Source organism: Rhipicephalus microplus, chromosome 4 (assembly GCF_043290135.1).
Source record: "Rhipicephalus microplus isolate Deutch F79 chromosome 4, USDA_Rmic, whole genome shotgun sequence".
NCBI lineage: Eukaryota > Metazoa > Arthropoda > Arachnida > Ixodida > Ixodidae > Rhipicephalus > Rhipicephalus microplus.
The window spans coordinates 74543627-74562978 of record NC_134703.1 but is presented as its reverse complement, the minus strand read 5'-3'; the positions used below and the strand labels follow the sequence as shown (position 1 = coordinate 74562978).

The window sequence follows — 19352 nt, the reverse complement described above, 5'->3', positions numbered from 1 at the left end:
TTCAGCTTCGTTCGGTCACTTCGGACTGCATTGTTCGCTATGCCGTTTTTGCGACTTCACGCAAGGCCTCTTCAAATGGGCGATTGGACAGGTATTTTAGTTTAGGCTGTACGACGTTTGCACGAAACTGAGTAAGCAACATTGCTTTTCACTCCGTGCAGCTTTATTGCGCCGTAAATTTTCCTATCCCCACCATTTTGTAAGGAGTCGTGGTCCTAGTCAAACCGGTTCGGCGGCTTTCTGACCCCAGCCCTCGGCATCCAGAATGATAGAATGGTTAAAAGAAACTTTGCTTGACAGTTGACAGTTTCAGGTTTGACTATGCGCACGAGGCAGCAAGCTTGTTAATTCGAAAGCATATACTAAAATCAAAATATGAAGTCAACACGGCAATGAACTGCGTATTTTTCAACAAGATACCGATATCGTCAATAAATGATACTTCATGACAAGCTGATTTCTTGTGTATCATTCCACAACACCACGTTACTTACTCTGCTCGTAAGATGTAACAAACACGTTACTTACCCTTCGGCTGCGTTCAATCATGTTATAGATTAGAAAATGTAACCATCGAAAATTTCCAATGTCCGAATCGCTACCAAGTGAACCATCCCCCTCTTCCTCTACCCCACCCTTGTGTACACACACACTACACACACATGCATACAGACCTGAAGACACAGCAAGAAATCAGTCAGCGATAAGCGACGAAAGGGTGAGAATTTATTCATTTTTTTAGGGCAGCAGGTGGGCGAAAAGTGGCAAACGTTTCCAGAGTCTTTCGTGATCATGCGGGGCTTTTTCACCCCACAGCGCAGTTCAAGTTGTATACAAGTTCGGTGTGCGAATCACTTTCACTTGTTAATCGAACAAACGCCACAATCGTAACAACAACAACAAAAAAAAACAGAATGTTGCATCTTCCCTTCTTTCGTAAACACTCAGTGAGTAGCGTGAAAATGTGAAATAGATGTTGCGTAAAGAGCAATGTAAATGATGTAGGCAAACAATTTATGCTTATACTTATTTTTCATTAAGTATGTGAGTTGGTCGCCGCATAGAAAAATAGTATGTACAACACAGCTACAATAATGGTGCGCGAAAAGTTCACGCCCGTTGGTTTACCGCAGCTGTAAGAACACCACAGAAAGTGTCAAAGCACTGCTACAGTAGCGATGAAATATTTGAAAGATATACGTCTGCACTTAAACAAAAAGAGGAACGAAATACATGAACATGTCCCTTGTAGCGCAGTCTACGCGAATCGCTGGCAGGCACTGACATGCGCAGTACATGTCCATTGCAAACCACATCATCAAGAGAGGCAACACATTTGAGGTTCATCAAAGTGTGCTAACGCACTATTGCGTGTACTGCAGTAACAGTACATGAACAGGCATTTGAGAACAGCATTCCTGGCACTAGAAAATCTCGCCACTGCCATATAAACAGCAACTTTTTTTGTGTGTTGAACTACAAACTACAAAAAAAATAAAAGCCCCTGTCCGACAATTACTCGCTTCCGCATATGTGCAGGTGGACCAAACATAACAGTCGACCATTACAGAATGCATTTTACCGTAGACTCCATGACCTCTTGCCCACGATGTCCGATCTCTGAGTCTATGATGTTGCGCATTTTGCTGCAATCTGGGTGTACAGACCTACCAAGTCTGTTGACGACTATCTATGCGTTATGACTTTCCACTGTACACCCGCGATAAGTCAACCTAATCAATGCCAAAAATAAGGCTCTGAACTAACTCAACCTGATTCCTCTAGTCCAACGTATAGCAGCCTGTAACTAATTTTGAACCAATATAACGCAACCTTAAGCATTCCTCTCTGCCTGAACAGATTCGCCCTTTGCATAGGCTGCGCATCTCAGATTCACCCAAAACAATAGAATGACAAACATCGTGTAGTCAATTTCCGGCAGTTTGCGCCGTACGGGCCGCGTAGAGCGTCACTCGATGATCGCTGAATCTGCAAGTTGTAGACTCAACCAACCCACTTCATCTTTGTCGCCGCAATACCATGGCTTTCTATGATACAAAGTCAAGCACTCAATGCTCGCCTAACGTTCTGCTATGAAACCACAATATTCTTTTTTTTTTCATTCGTGTGCCGCGATATGCTGATTGCGCATGTGTATGAGAAAACTTGAGAGTTCCTTAATGCCATTCAAGAACGATCGTAAGTACCCAATGGAGGGAGGTAAGGAGAAAAATAGCTGCGAAATGTGTTTAATGCTAGGCACTGGCAGTTGCATTAGCCCAGATAACTGAGCGAGTTACCATGTATTCATCTTGTGATTCGCACAGAACCGGAAAAAAATGCATCACAGAAAACGAAGCGCTGAGTACTAGCATTGACACTATGTAGCGAACATCTGTTATTAGAAGAATCAATGTTTGGGCTTGTCCTGTCCACTTTGTTTGCTCTGTCGTCCTTTTTAACAAGAAAATATTTAGTGCCTGGGTCCACCAAGACTTCAGTGATGTATTTCCGTCACGGAAATGACGTAAGATGCACATTATAAGACTACAAAAAAACTTAGTAAAAAAAATTCTGTTATCGGGAATAGAACCATCGACCTCTCGGTCTGCGACAACAGACGCTGGGCCTGCTATCCACTGCGTCACGGTTAAACTCTCTGGTAGCTTTAGAAAAGTGCCTTTTATACGCCACAGTTTTTTTCTCATAGTGCTTCTGGTGGGCAGGTCGGTGTCACCATCTGGGAGCGGTTAAGAGAAGTAATGAATCATTAATGTGGCTTCCGCAATTAGTTCCTGCAAAGCGTCGTCGCTACGCGTGCGTCGCCTTCAGCGAGTTTACAAAATTAGCCCAAGCTTCAGCCTCACTGATAACAGTCATGCATATTAAAGAAAGGTCTGCGACACACGCCTGCCTTGCTGTAATACCACGTTCTCCGCTAACGCTCGCAACGCGAACAATCGCGCCCGGGCTAGAACGTGACGCACGCTGCGTTTTCTTTTACTCCACTCATTGTGTTCGAAAACTCTTTGAAATGCCATGGTATGGCGGCCAGAGACATTCTGGATGATGCACCGCTTCCTCTGATTACGCTCTACCGTTAACTGCTACAGCTACTCCAAAGGTTTGTTTAATAATTGACCACAGATGTCAGCCGTTGAGATGGAGATGCACCACCAAACATCGACATGAATTCATCCAGGTTAAACGGTGATATAACGCCAATAGACACTTAGCAAGCTCTCTAACATCAAAGTGCAATAAACATTCAGCCACTTCTGTAAGATACGTTTTGCGTTCGTGTTATACCATTTCATGTGACGGAGAGATCAACCATGTTGGGTTTTTTTTTCTTGTTTTGTTTTTCTTTCGTGGGGGTCACGTTAATCACAAGATGAGTTACTGCATCACATAAAAGAAACTTAGAAAAAAAAAACGGACACAGGGGAGCGAGAAACTGCCGAAATCGCAGTCGTACTGCGCACATTGACATCCCGAACGTGCTCTAAGGAACAAACATCTCACAAAGACTCAGCACATCGTAATTTCCCATAGCAACTGCACAGCAGTGATGAGTAGATGGCTTGTTGAATTGAGAAACTATATATCGGTCCATAATACGCGAAAAGTACAGCAGCCAACGAGGAAGAACAAAAAAATATCGATAAGAAAGTCTCGCTATGAAAATCACAGCTTGGTCCAGAGGAGTCGCACCAGTGGCAGCCTGCACTGTTTACACAGAGCGATGAGAATCGTTCGCTCCTCCGACAGAAATGCCCGCGCGTATGTGAAGAAGGAATGAAATATGTCTTGGCACTACTGTATAAGCTACGCGAAAAGGCAATCGTTACAAGTTAGTGCTGATGCGATCTTTGGACGCGTGCGATATGCTGATTTCCGGTTGGTCCCGGATGCTCAGGTCGTTCCGCCCGTCCACGGCGACCATCGACTGTAAAAGAGATGCAAAGAAGATGAAGAATGTCTTATCAATATCAAAAAAAAAATTAGCAGTTCAATCACTTCACTGAGGCTGTATGAAAAGGGTGCTAAATTTACCGTCACGCACGATCTTTCCTTTGACAATACATTTGCATTTCCGTCACCTGACTTCAGGGTCATACCAAACTTCGCGTATGTCACTTCCGGTAGGTCACGTGACGTCAAAGCAGTATATGCTTTTGGTGTTCATTTTTTATTTCCAGTTAAGGTTCAAGCGAACCTCGTTGGTAACTCTCCCGTCTCCCCTTTTTCTTGTCTTTTTCTTTGTGTCTGTTTTTCCTGCCCTACAAAGTGTTTATGATGCTTCCTAGCTCCATAATGAACAAAATCACGAAAAAGAAGAATAATGTAGAAAATGGGTGTAAGAGCCACATGAAAATATTGTGTTAAAAAAACAGTACAACTGTTGATAGTACTCAGACATGAGCATTCCCACGCAGTAATCATTGCCTCATACATTTTGCCATACCATCATACCATTTACTTTACCGTAGCCCTTTTTGCATATCAGAACAAAAATGCAGAGTGAATTATTCGCAGTTTGAGAGACGTAGTGTACTACTTTACCATGGCTTCTTGTACTTGTTTCAAGAAAAGAAGTAACAGAAAACTTTCAGGTACAAAATCTGCTAGCCCCTCCGCTAAGTTGTCTGTATAAAGGGTGATTAATCAAGAAATGACCTATTTCATTGGCCTGTAGTTTTTTTTGCAAGTATTCCAGTTTTAGTGAGGTGTGCAGCTAAATATTCAGAAATGATGAAAATGTATTGGCCTTTCCCTTATTTTTTAACGCCCAATGCCAAAAAATAAATATTCAAAAATAGCCAATACCACCCCATGCTGCGAATACAGAGGGACTTGCATACTGCTGAAGTCACAACAACCTGAAGTCGAATGCCTGCTGAATGGTAAGTGATCAACTTTTTATAACCTTTGTATACCTTTGCTAGTCCCGGTTTTTGTACCACATGACAATCAAAATTTTTATTCTTCTACAGGCACAATCCAGCCCCGTTTTGTACAGCACTTCACGGTCTTCGTTATTTCTTGTTTATTGTTCATTTCCAATGCTGCATACAAAAAAAGTAGAACGGGGCTTTAGATAATATTTTTCCTGAACGTTTTGCCAACAACCCTAATAAATCAGGCTATTTATAAGAAAACGACAGCCCAAATAAATAAGTCAGCTCTAGAAGAATCACCCTGCACCATGTGCAGGGGCCGTCAAAGGTTCCCAGGCCACTACCCCATGTATTTCTATAGCAGTGTACATACTATATGGACTAGTGTAGAAACACGCTCAGTCATCGAACAACATACTTTTGCAGCCTCTTTGTCATCAGGTGGGATGAAGCGCTTCGCCACGCATTGTGCGAAAAGCTCCGGGTCTTGCATTTTTCCTTCATTCATTCCTGCGAGAATGGAAGAGCAAGAATGGGAGTCACTAGGATGTCAGAGCCCTTCGCCAAAGCCAACGAAGCATCCATATCAATAAAACTAGCTCAACATTCTGCAGCCTAAAATACGTGCCAATTACGGGGAGGTGGAGTAGCATTGTTTGCCCACCAGTTTCACAGAGAATGCACTTCCACCCAAGGCAAAAAAACAATGCATATTTAGGTACTTTGGCGAAAGCTAAAAACGGTCTTATCCATCGTGTAAATGGCGCATTCAGCTTTGTGAGATTCCTATGGTTCGCGATTTTCAAGATAATCACATTAATGTTTCGTACTTTATTGGAGCTTACATTTATTTTACTTCTTCCTATGCGCGCTATCAACGTGTAAAGCGCGTTCTGAAGGACCCAATAAAGTTCATTCATCTGTGCACTGTATTACCGTTTTGGCGTATTAGCATATAAATAACAGCAAGATGATTGTAACCTTGAGACCTTCCCCTACATATTTTCCTGCGTTGCATTCACCAACTGACTGGGTGACTACTGATAAGGTTCGCTCATCGATCAATCATCAAATACTCATGATTCAAACACACTTACACAGAGCGACAGTAACGCTGAAGTAGGTTCATTAAACATCTTTTTCACGCTTACTGCAAAAACTTGTACACTATCAGCCCTAACATGGTTTCAATGCAGTCATGCGCTGCCCAAAAAGTATTCAGAAGCAAGCGGCTACCTCAATATGCATTATGCGGGTACTGCGAAATTTGAACACTTAAAAGGTTGGTAAAACGGTAGTAACCACAAGCAAACAGGTAGTAACTGCAGTGGTTACCATATTCTACCACTAATAGCGTTTTGCTACCTTTCTACTAAGTCGGTACAATGTTAGTAACTGCATGCAAATGGGTAGTAACTCAGCGCTTACTACCTTACTTGGACTGCTACTCACCTTTCGCAGCCCACTTACTACACACATCACCTGACAGTCTGTAGCTGCAACCGTTACTAACTTTATTCTACTTTTCGTAACTAAGTTAAGTTGGTAACTGCACACAAAAAGAATATGAGCCATGTTCCCGAACAGAATCCTGATGGGATGCAAAGCTTAAGCGGTGCGCACGGCGTTGACCCGGTTCAAACGGGCGTCGGCGCGGGTGGAAGACAAAATGTTTGAAGCGAAACTCGGTGTAGCGTTTATCGAGTAAACGTTCGTTTGAAACGCAAAGACACGCGAGGCGGGTTAGGTTTCGTACGAGTTTCATGGCAGTATAAACGAGCCGAAAGAGTCCACTAGACGTGCGGTCGAGCGTTGCGGGCGGTGGACAGGGTGGAGCGAGACAGAAGTGTGTCGCGAGCGGCCGGAGGAGCCGGCAGCTTCAGGCGCTGCGGCGAGCGTGCTGCGGGTGAGAGAGAGTGACGTCAGCGCGCCCCTGCGAGGGAAGCGTGCGCGGGAGCATGACGTCAACGCGCGAATGCGGCGTAACTTACTTGGCATCGCTCCAACACTTGCGGCGAGGAGAACGCGTTGAGGCGCGTTCGTACGGACGCCAGTACCGCTTCACAGACGTGAAATCAAAGAGCTGCTTCGCATCTAATAAGCAGCAACTGCGGCGGTTACTAGGTTTTTGGACCATTATAACCTTTTTATACTCTACCATTAAATATTTATTCTGCAGTCATAGTTGGTACCTGGTGTGCGAAGTTACAACCAGAATCGTCTCAACATATCGCTCACTTTTAAGCGAGAACAAGCAAAGTAAATGTTAATTATTCAAGCGAAAAACCATAGTTGATTGATATGCGGTGTTTAACGTTCTAAAACCATCATATGAATTTGAGAGCCCCCGTAGTGGAGGGCTTCCCGAAATTTAGTTCACCTGGGATTCTTTAACGCGCACCCAAATCTGAGCACACGGGCACACAGCATTTTCGCCTCCATCAAATATGCAGCCGGGAATCGATCCCACGACCTGCGGGTCCGCAACCGAGTGCATTAGCCATGTGGAGGAAGAAAACGACTGAGGAGAGGCCCCGACGTCACTCGTTGTGAAGCCGTGGTGAAGACGAAAGTCGGCCATATTGACTGGGCAAATTTCCTCTCTTGTTCACACCCAAGTGCGCAGCTGAAGGCGCGACTCTCTCTCTCCGGCGCGAAAACCACGTGTATTGCACAGCACACGCGTCGTGGCGAACCGAAACCATCGGAGCAGAACCATTGGTGAAATCATTTCATCCGAGTATTAACAGCAAGTAACAGCTCGCCGACAACGAAGCAAACACAAGAGAACGCGCGCTAGATGCACTGACAACAGCGAGTGTGGTGTCAGTGTTTTCACTTCATTAGTCCACCCACTGTAAGACTACACGATAGGCCGTGCGCCGCCTCCTACGGTTGCATTCTGTATCTCACAGGCCCGGTCACCGTGCCCACTCACCGGCGTCAGCGTTGTGCAACCGCGGTGCCTTTGGGAAACTTGAACGCGGTTACTCTAACGCCGGGAGAACAATGCTGGAGGCGAGTATAGCAAGTGAAACAGAAAAGGTGTTTTAAAATACGCACACGCAAGTTGTTACTGTACACATACCGAACACGAAACTATACGTATGTGCACATGGTCCTCATTGCGTCTTGCTGGCCAAAAGTTTCATCCGTTGTCACAAGTGCGAACACTGCACTACCGTGACTGACCAGCAAGGCATCTGTCATGGTTCCGTTTTGTCATGGTGCCCGAACGCGATTTCGCGGAACGCTTCAAATACTTCATCTGCGTGATTCGCCACACGGAACACGGATATGCGCTCGTTCTACGCACTGTTAAGGCCCCGTGGCGGAAAAAAGGTTCTGTAAACGTTGCTAGGAGTGCAATAACTGCCGGGAGAACTCTGCGTAGCTAACAACGCGGCACAAAGCACAGATATTGTCGCCAGCACTCGGTACGAGACCTACGGAGGCGCACATGTCGCCGCTAACTGCGAGACCAGCTACACTGCACAACACGTGACTATAAGAGCGTCGCCATTGTGCCCAGTGAACATGGACGCCATGACGTCATTTCCTTCTCACTTTTTCACGTATATAGTGCGCCGGCTGGGCACGCTCTCTCCTCTCATTCCTTCCTCTGTGCTTAGCCACTAGACCACCGCGGCGGGGCGATAAACCGTAGTCGCACATCTTGTCTCCGCCGTCAGATATGTCTTGCGGTGCTACTTTTACAGAAAATAGACATGACAGCTTTTTTTTTCACTGCGGTTGGTTAACATTCTTGTGCAACGTCCTAGGGCACACATAATCATGTAACAGAGTACAGAGTTATGCAAGAATATTCATAATTATTCATCCTAAAACAACGATGCCCACTGGTACCAGATAAGAGAGTGATACTGTTGCCATTGCTAACTGCTAATACACTTTGGCGGTAACAAGCACTTGTAACTATGAGTGTTGCTACAACCCGCAAGGGACGGCACATAGCTGTCCCATAGTAGAGCACCAAGTGTTCTAAATCGTTAACTACTTTACCTAAACACACCTACTTGGTTTTAGAAAAGGAGGCCCCCAGGACGGCTTTAAGCTCTTCCACAGACCCAGGCAGTGGACTGCTGCCTTAGTAAGCAGCAGTCCACTACCAGGCGTCTATTACAGACACGCACTTCCCCCTGTCCGTCACTGTACAGCCGTATTTACCCCGCTGATCACACGCCACAATGCAAAGCGTGCGGTGCACCTAACACCAAGCTCGACCATATTATATGGGCCTGCCCCGCAGCTACTCACTCAGTTAAACACAGCACAAGCCCTACATTCACAATCACCACGGCCGAGCAGTAAGAGGCTTTGATGCTCAGCACGTGCCCAGAGGACCAGCTCTGGGCTGTCCGGCTGGCCGAAGACGCCGCCAGGATTCAAGGCCTGGCCGCCGTCTGAGGAAGGGGGTTACAGAGGGGCCCGTCTCCCGACCCCCCGCCACCTTTGACCCCAGCAGGGACACTTCAATAAAGTTTCCCCTCTCTCTCCCCCATAGTAGAGTACCTAGTACTCAGATTCACTAACAATTTTATCTAAACACAGTCCCACCTTGCGGCGGCCCTGTTGCCTGGGTATGGCTACAGTGCTCTAGAATCTCGTTCACTATAGTATGGCCGTCTGCCCAAAACAAATCCTCCCTCTTACACAACCCTGGGGGGGGGGGCAGACGTATGGATGATGTTGGATTGATGAGTTACGCGAGACAAAGCGCCTTCGGGCACCGCGTTTCCTTCCGATCTGACAACGGCAAGTGACGCTAGTGGGTTACCGTACGTCTGACACCTTCTTTGCCTCATTAAGTGTGGGGTCCACAGGACGGCCCTATGCTCTCCCATAGTAGAGCACCACTTTTATACCCCCCTCCCCTATCGGTACAGCTGCTCTCCCCTAGTAGAGTGCGTATTGTATCGTACTCTAAAACATCCATAATTCAATTCAAACATAATGACCTGACACACCATGAGGGCCTACTTCTATCCCGTATAGCATAGCACGATAGGTACTCTGAATCATTCACATTTTGTACTAAACTACTACGTTTTTTTTATATTGTACGTCCGAAAATGACCACGCACGTACGAAATAGAGACAATAAAGATTCGCAAATGACAGCATCGCAGATCCAAGGTCCACCGCGAGGGAAGCAGCACCTGTGAATAGGCTGACGACGGTGCTCGTGAAGACGGTCACCACGAACCCCAGCACGGGCACCAGCAGATGCGATAGTCGGTAGAAAAGCTGGATACCCCTGGGAAAAAAACAAAAGACAGAGAAAGACAATCGTTTGGGCGTTAGATGCGTCCTCAGAAGTCTAAAGCGACATCCATTCAATGAGCGACGTAGCATGAAGGGTCACCGAAACAACTGGTAAAAAAAATTATTCATTCATCCATTTTCGGCGCGCAGCTGCATGTTCACTGCCTTCTCCGAGTTGTAATTCGATCAGCCATTGCAGTGAGTCACATGCTACAGCATCTTGGTTAGCTTATTTGGTAAAATGATCCCCGCGGTAAGGTGTAGGTGGCAAGGCGGTAAGGCGTAGTAGAGAAAAATTCGTTTCTCTAAAATTCGTATCGACCCAATCATTGCTTCATGTTAAAAATGAGCTTCAGCTTCCTCGAGCCTTCATCGATCTTTCGAGCTTCTGTAGGAACTGACACGTCGGCCCTGAAGGTCAAGCGCTTTTGTTGCTTGAGCACGCAGATCATTAATATTAATAATACCTGGGTTTTTGCGGAGCCCTTCACGCTGTATAGTGAAGGTATCTGCATATTTCGACCATCTGCCGTACCTTAACGTGCACTGATATCCTACAGTACACGGACGTCCGACATTTCGCCTCCATCGAAATGTTACCGCCGCGGTCAAAATCGAACCCGCTATTTTCGGGTCAGCAGCCAAACCTCGTGGCCGCCGTTCTACCGAAAAGGACCCACGCGGTTGATTGCTTACTTAGCCTTTGCGGGTCGACAGTTTGGCAAAACTGATCTACGTACTGTGATCGACCCTTTCTATTTCGAAACTTGCGATTTACGCACCCATCGTTACTATTCGCGCCCACATCGATATACCATTTGCATCAGCAGTTAGGGACTGGAATTTCCAAGTGAATTCATTGTTTATCAGTGCACGATAGGATTGTTCACAGAACTCGTGAAAGGAGCTGCTTAAAGGGACACTAAAAAGAAACAATGAGTCGTTTTGGATTCATAAACTGCACTTTAAGAGCTCTAATGTCATAAGTTTCACTGTCATAAGTTCATTATTAGCAGAGAAAATCAAGGTTAAAATGAAAATTTTTAATTTTTCAATTTCGCGCCTTGACACAAGACACTCCACACTGTATATTTTTGCATTTTCGCGACATTAGCTCGATGAAATTTTCTAAGATTTCGTATGCTAAGTCTATGGCACCCACAAATTACAATGTACTTGAATTTCATCGATTAGAAGCTACGTAGGACACAGTGCACGGCTTACTTTCAGTGTCATCGCACATGGCGACATCCCGTGGTGACCACAGTAACTGTGCAGCTCACTGCGATGCTCATATCAGACAATGTCCATTCATAAACTTGGGTATATGGCATCATTTGGAGAAAGAAGAGAGAAAAAGTTCTAGCTGATTTTGAGAATTACATTGAAATTCCATGCCGCGTGCTGCGCTATAATGCTTGGCTTGCCTGTACTCGGGAGCTTCACCCACCCTTCGCCAGCGTTTGGCGATCATAGCTAAGAAAGGCTGCGTCTAGGGCCCACTCATTTATTTCGTGGCATCAGGCGCGCTCAATTGGTAGGCTCACTTTGGGCGATCCGACGCGACGCTGCCCACGGAAGATTCGTCGCTGTAGAAGTCGTGCATCGTAGTGTTGTCGTATTGCTCACAGCCGGAGGTCGACGTAGGCAGGTCCTCGTTCAAGGGCACGCTGGACAGCGAACCCACGACCACCCACAAGCAGAGCATCTGACCGAGCAGCAGGCCACACAGGGCACCCTGGAGTTGCCGACAAAAGGAAAATACAAATGCAGAGAAGGTGAAAAAAAAAACAGGGGCCGGGCGAGGAACTTGAGTGACCTTACAGGGACACTACAAGAAAATATCAGCTCAACATTGATTGTTGAAATAGGGGATCAGAAACCTCGTAGAGCCACTTTTGCACCAAGGAAGTGTTTATTTTGAAACAAAATCACGTTTTAACGGTCCGCATCGCGTTAGCGTACATCAGATCACCTGCCTGGAAGAAGTCTTTCTCACGTCACTGTTGCAATGTCCAACGTTGGCAGCCTTTACTGCACGGTTGCCAGCACTAGTGGCAGCAGACCGAAAGTAGCGGGAGCCACAGCAGCAACAACAGCCATTTAACAATTTTCTGCTTGCTTTGTTCAACTCGGCCCTGCTAGATGACACCACCTATCTAGTATAACCAGGCAAAAACTGAACCTTTGAACCCATCGCACCATCGCCTATAGTAACGCCAGGCGATCCTTTTTTCTATAAATCAAACAGGAACAGGAAAGCATCATTTTATTACGTCTCTTGATGCGCAGAAGGTTCTTTTTTTTTGCATTGAAGCTAGTTTAATCACTAGTGATCAATTGTAGTCGGGCGATCTCAATTCATCGGGATGATTTCCAAAATGTCCCACTAGTGGCGCACGTGGTTTAGTGCATTTATCTTGATTTCTCGGTAAGTAGGACAGTGCTGTTGATAATATTTCCGTTTTTTGACGTTGTCATACTTTCGGTTTTCCCTCTGACATAAATTGTTATCTACCTTCTGTGCCCCTTTAAATGAAGACAACGTGGATATTATATTGGCAAATAGAGAGCTTTAGCCGCCCTAGTATTATGCGGCTAAAAACGGTATATATAGCTCCAAAAAACATCCGCCCGAAACACTGGCTTTGGTAAAAAAATTATCGCAGTCATCGTGTCCGCCATCCCGCACCACATCTGAAAACGCACGAGAAGGCACCAGGAAAACGTGAACGTCCGCTCAATAAAAATAAATACAACAGAGTCAACTGAATGCCATCCACATGCTCCACACAACGTCGATTCCTAAGGTACGTAGGATCTGCCGAATTTTGTCTTTGGGGGTTCCGCAGCTTACGCGACCCCGCTTGAAGCAGACTACTGAGGTAACGAACAGTGTTTGACCACTCTAGTAAATAAAAACAAAATGACGGCTTAAGTGACGTCAATACACTCTATATGAAAATAATATTATCTGAGGTTTTACGTCCCAAAACCACGATACGATTATGGAAGGCACCGTGGTGGAAGGCTGCAGAAATGTCGACTATCTGTTGTTTCTGAAGGTGCGCTGCCATCGCACAGCACACCGGCCTCTAGCATTTCATCGAAATGCGACTGCAGCCACAGCTGGGATCGAACCGACCAGTGTTCCAGCAAGGCGGACGACATAGCTCGTCCTTTTAAGCTGTGACGGGAATATAGGCAGAGCTTTAACGACAGTCAGTCAGCCCCCGCGCTTACACGCAAAGTAAGAAATCAGTTGACACGAGTGAAAAAAAAAGCGGGGGGAGGAAGGGGGGGTTACTCATACCACTGATGCGTTTAAGCAACTCTGTCACCTCCCTAAATATTCAAAACGTGTGACTCTCTAGAGCAGCCACTCGAGCTTTCCGCTGAGGGCAGAATAGACAAGACGACACTGCGAATACTAGGTGGACATAACCGATCACTCCACCGTATGGTCCCCGGCACACGTGGGCAGCCGAGGGGGCAACATGCGGAACCTCAACGAGACCACACAACACAGGAGGCGGCGCGAAGACTCATCGACCGCGTCCCTCCGGTTTCCTACTCTACGCTGCACGTGGTGTACAGGGATCAGTCATTGACTTTTGACGAAATCATGATGCGCTTTTATCTAAGCCAGCGAGAGCTACTCCCTTCCAAAAAAAAGAAGTTAACGCGCAGCCAGTCGGTCACGTTACGCTTGCTTCAGACAATAGTTATAGCGCGAGAACAGAACGACGATTGATTGATTGATTTGTGGAATTTAACGTTTCAAAACCACCATATGATTATGAGAGACGCCGTAGTGGAGGGCTCCGGAAATTTCGACCACCTGGGGTTCTTTAACGTGCACCCAAATCTGAGTACAGGGGCCTACAACATTTCCGCCTCCATCGGAAATGCAGCCGCCGCAGCCGGGAATCGAACCCGCGACCTGCGGGTCAGCAGCCGAGTACCTTAGCCACTAGACCACCGCGACGGGGCAACAGAACGACGACACAGAGACAAGAAGGACACGAAGGACACTCTGTGTCGTCGTTCTGTTCTCGCGCTATAACTATCGTTATGCCATACTAACTAGCCCAAGCTGCTACACTTCAATGTTACGCTTGCTTCAGACCAACTCATACCCCAGCCCCTCGCGTATTAAGCACATCGACCTACGTCAGATAAAAATGTGAGAACAGTGTCGTGAACGTGTAGATTTGAACCATATGTTCTGTGGTTGTGCCTCAAGTGACACTTACGCCCAGAAAAAAGAACGGCGGGCCAAAGTGCAAAAAAGTGCTTCACTATAGCAGACCACGAGGCCCGCAAAGCGGCGAAGAGCTCCGGGCTCCCTGTCCCGACGTGGGAGATGCCCCCTACACCTGGCGTCTAGCCGAGCGTCCTTCAGGACCCCTTTTGGGTAATAAAGTTTCACTATCACCACCAAACACGACGTATCACGCGTGCTGTGCGAGTAAACACACAGCCGGTACACCATGGAGGAGAGCGATAAGAGAAACTCCACGCGCGTGTTGTCCAGATAACAGCGCTGTTGCACTGACACGCGAATAACATCAGACTACACTCGCATCAAGGACGACAGGGCAAAACAAGGTCAAGTTGATTGATCGATATGTGGGGTTTAACGTCCCAAAACCACCATATTATTATGAGAGACGCCGTATAGTGGAGAGCTCCGGAAATTTCGACCACCTGGGGTTCTTTAACGTGCACCCAAATCTGAGCCCACGGGCCTACAACGTTTCCGCCTCCATCGGAAATGCAGCCGCCGCAGCCGGGATTCGAACCCGCGACCTGCGGGTCAGCAGCCGAGTACCATAGCCACTAGACCACCGCGGCGGGGCAACAAGGTTAAGTTATGTGCACGCCTGCCTTGTGTGCAAAGCTCGTTTTACTTTCTTGAATTTCGAATGGTTCTAGAGGTAATGTGACCGTACTCCTACAAACGAAACAAAAGCACGCGAACACTGCACAAAAAAATGAAGAAAGTACTTCAACACAAACGATGTAAAATACGAGAGATTTTTGGTGCCATCGCAATGAAGATTAGCCGAATTACACACACAAAAAAAATGGCAGCATATCCACGGAGTGAATAATGAAGAGTGGGGCGAAGCATCCGTCCATCCATTTGTTCTTGCTTCCGTCCGTCCATGCGTGCGTCTGTGTGGCCGCCCGTGCGTCCATCGGCCCGTCCCTGCGTTCGTCCATGGATACGCTCATGCGTCCGTCCATGCGTCCATCCGTCCGTGCAACCATCCGTGCGTCCGTCTACACATCTGTTTGTCCGTTCGTCCACCTATTCAACACTCCAAGTACTACCATCTCACATCTTTTCATCATATATTCCTCACATAGAAGCACCGCCATTCAGCGGACATTCCAAGGACTAAACGAGAGGTGGGACACGCACACTTTCTTACGGCTTGCGCTTCGTGTCTACTTCCCACCTTTAAGCACCTCAAGTTCATAGTATTTACTAGTTCACTGTATTCATGGCACTGCGGCCCAACGCTCGCTAAACCTTTCTAAAACCAAGGAGGTTACGCCCAGCGAGTATAACGTAGCAACCTTTTCTTGTCAGATAGTGCTAAATGTACATGCCAATGGCTGCTAAGGGGTAATGAGAGACAGGAGAATTTGGCGCTTAGTTAACGCGCACGCAGCGATTTTTTTATTGTTCAACAACGCACAGAAGAAATATCCCACCGGCACCACTCTTTGGTCAAAATCTAAGACTGGTTACACACTACCACTACGACTACGACTACGAGGGACGAACGGGTGCCGCTATAAGAAGCTTCGCGCCCCCAAAAAATTGGGGTCCCCTTAAGCTTCGTTTGTAAGAGTTGAACGCGATAGCGATAACCTGTTCCTAGTGCCTACTGCAAACACTTGGGAAGTGAAGAGAAAACGAAAACGCCAGAGCGGCCGGAAAATCACGACCGCGCGCGTCGATGTTATTCACATTCGTTCTGCCCCATCCCGCCGCCGCTGCCGTCGCTACGTTGACAATCATTTCGATTTTGCCTGATTTCTGAGAACTAAGTTCGTATTGTAGTTATTGGCACAAAGTAGTGAAAACAAACAGCCCACACCTTTCAAAGGCCTCGCTGCGGTGGTCTAGCGGCTAAGGTAGTCGGCTGCTGACCCGCAGGTTCAAACCAACAAAGATCGCTCCCAAGTTAGCAGCAAACTACCGTTTACTTAGCTGTCAGATAACGCTTCACCGTTCTGATGTCTGGCTTGCGGTCAGCGCACATAATGATACGAGTATATAACCTCTCAAAGGCGGCCGCCGCAACACGCAACTTGTAGCCTTTGAGAATTCGCTTGAGGAGGCTCTGCAACACTCTTCAATGTAGCCGTGGAGCGGATTCAATAATTGACCGCGGCAAGAATTTTTAGGATCCGTCCAGTACGAGCGGGGTTACGAAGATCTGTCGCACACTGCAACTGTTTTCTCTTTACTCTCGATCCGAGAAAAGCGCTGGAAGCTAAGAAAGGAGAGATGGCGTGGGAATTGATTTATTGATTGACTGATATGTGGGGTTTAACGTCCCAAAGCCACCATATGATTATCAGAAGCGCCGTAGTGGAGGGCTCCGGAAATATCGACCTTTAACGAGCACCCATATCTAAGCACACGGGCCTAAAGCATTTTCGCCTCCGTCGAAAATGCAGCCACCGCAGCCGGGTTTTGAACCCGCGACCTGCGGGTCGGCAGCCGCGTACCTTAGCCACTAGACCCGAGATGGCGTGGGAGAAGAAGGTACGTTAAGTTGTGCACGCCTTGTGACCTTGAGAATTTTTTTCTTTTTATTATTATTTTTTGTCTGAACGCGAGGTTTTCCATCGCGGACACGCCACGGCCTCCCGCGGCGGTCTCAGCAACCACCGACCACGCCTTGCTCAAATCAGCTAACGGCGTGGCACTTGAGCGTGTGACGCAAGGATTTTTTTCAGTAAATAGCACTATTTGTCCATACAAGAGCGATTTTCGGCCGAAATTTAGAATTTATTATAAATTTTTCAGCCGCGTATTGCGCTATGATATTTGGCTCGCGTGTTCTCCGGAGCATCGACTACCAGTCGGCAGCGTGTTCTGACCATGCTCAAACATGTTGAAGGGCCCCTGTAAGTTTGAAATCACTGCGTACAACGAAAACGTGCGTCGGTAAGATGATTCCTGTTTTATTTAACAGGCACAAACAGCTGCAACGTAAGAAACATTACGCTTCACACTGCGAAACTACGAGCTCCGCACTTACTTTCCCATTGCAGGAGGGCAGCACCATACCAAGCAGGAAGACACCCAGGAGCGGTCCCGACAGGGCTCCAGACATAGCGAAGGCAGCCTGTAAAAAAACGAGACGAGACACAAGGAATTTGCGGCCGCATCTTGGTTGGGATGTTTGATTTATTTACGTCCACTTAAAGCTCTGCCTAACAAGGTGTGGGTTCCGGCTAGTTGGTACTAGCCGTTTCCTCCGATGTGCCAAAAATTTTGGGCAACAAAGAGTTGATAATGGTCTGCTTCCTGCACTGAAATCGACACACGCGTTGTCATACACGCATTTTATACCGCATTGGAAATGCGGTCACCGGAATTGGCTCTCGAACTCTCAGCCTCACGCCCCGCCACGGTGGTCTAGTGGCTAAGGTACTCGGCTGCTGACGCACAGGTCGCGGGATCGAATACATGCGGTGGCTGCATTTCCGACGGAGGCGGAAATTTTGTAGGCCCGTGTTCTCAGATTTGCCTGCACGTTAAAGAATCCCAGGTGGTCGAAATTTTCGGAACCCTCCACTAAGACGTCTCTCATTATTCATAATCATATGGTAGTCTTGGGACATTTAACTCCACGTATAAATCAATCAATCAATCAATCAAATCTTTCAGCTTCATGCACAGCCACTCCGGCAAACTGAACTTAATTGAATTAACCGACGACGAAAGCATGGGAAAACCAGAAATAGTCTTTTAACAAGCTGTGGAAATACAATGCCTTAAGACGGCAGCGCTCCTCCTTTCCTGGTCGTCGACCTTTTGCCGGTGAAGGCATCCCCCACACCAACACCACAAAAGTTTTTTTTTCTACAAATTTACGGCGGGGTTGTCACGCCTCGTTGTTGCCAGTTAGCCTGTACGCGTTACTAATAAGACATCTGTACCTCGACGGACGTCCTATTACTGAAGCTTATAGTGACCAAATCACAACACGCGGAAAAGGAGGAGCGCTATACCATACTGCCTACCGTATTTGCGTAGCGTATTTTCGCAATATGCTAAAAGACTCTAATACGAATACCGGCCTGGTGTCAACGTTTGCGTAGCCTAAAACGAAAAAAAAAACACTAACACTCGATGCCAAAATTGATTTTCTGGGGTTCAAGCGACTCGAGACTTGGCGCTGAGACTTTGGTAGGTCAACAAGAAAGCGTCAGCGAGTCGCCGAAGTACGAATGCAATAGCAGTGCCCACGATCAGCCAGAGACTGCGAGACGATCGGGGCAGGCATATGTGCTTGTCCGTAAGCTTATATGAATGCCCAACCGGTATACCTTTCAGAACAGTTTCGGTGTTGTTGGAAATGGCTTCTCTGTTGTCGTTTCCTCGCTTCTAAATCAGCCCTTCACGGTGCAACAGTCTTACGGTTCTCAGCTACTCACCCGATGGGCTCGACCTCAGCAGCATTTGTGGCATTTCGTTGGAGGCAAAACTATAGAGGCCCGTGTACAATGCGACGTCATTGCCCGTTAAAAAAAAGAAACATGAGATGGTCGGGATTTTCGGAGCCTTATTCTACGGTGACCACCATCATCATATCCTGTTTTTGAAGCGTAACAGCCCAGATATTATTATTAAATCAAATGAAATGGCAATCACCTACAGCGGTACCACTAGAACACTGGAACTTTCTAATCAAACTAGATGTGTGTACAGCCCACACATTCTCGTCAGTAGGCGCTCTGTATGCATGAGCTGTGAATGCGCTCATAATGGAATCAACACTCCCGTTTACCAAACGTAGAAAATTCAACCTTACTTTTCGATGTCTGCTAGCTGGATGCCTTAAGGTAACACGCTATGTAGAGAAGTGTCGGGCGCTGGTTTATATGGTAACTCAAGAGTCTTCGGCCAAG

At 46.9% G+C, this 19352-nt stretch overlaps 1 protein-coding gene across 1 annotated transcript in view; it reads right to left on the bottom strand.

Annotated features, from left to right (window-relative positions):
* Positions 1–704: 704 nt before the first annotated feature.
* LOC119172107 (sodium-coupled monocarboxylate transporter 2) overlaps positions 705–19352 on the bottom strand; it is a 127794-nt gene continuing 109146 nt past the window's right edge. The window contains exons 12-16 of the mRNA XM_037423099.2: positions 17477–17563; positions 11735–11925; positions 10082–10179; positions 5320–5411; positions 705–3949 (exon numbers count right to left, since the gene is read on the bottom strand). Of these exons, the coding sequence (XP_037278996.2) occupies positions 3848–3949; positions 5320–5411; positions 10082–10179; positions 11735–11925; positions 17477–17563 (570 nt within the window). The 3' untranslated portion in view covers positions 705–3847. The remainder of the gene's footprint in view (positions 3950–5319; positions 5412–10081; positions 10180–11734; positions 11926–17476; positions 17564–19352) is intronic.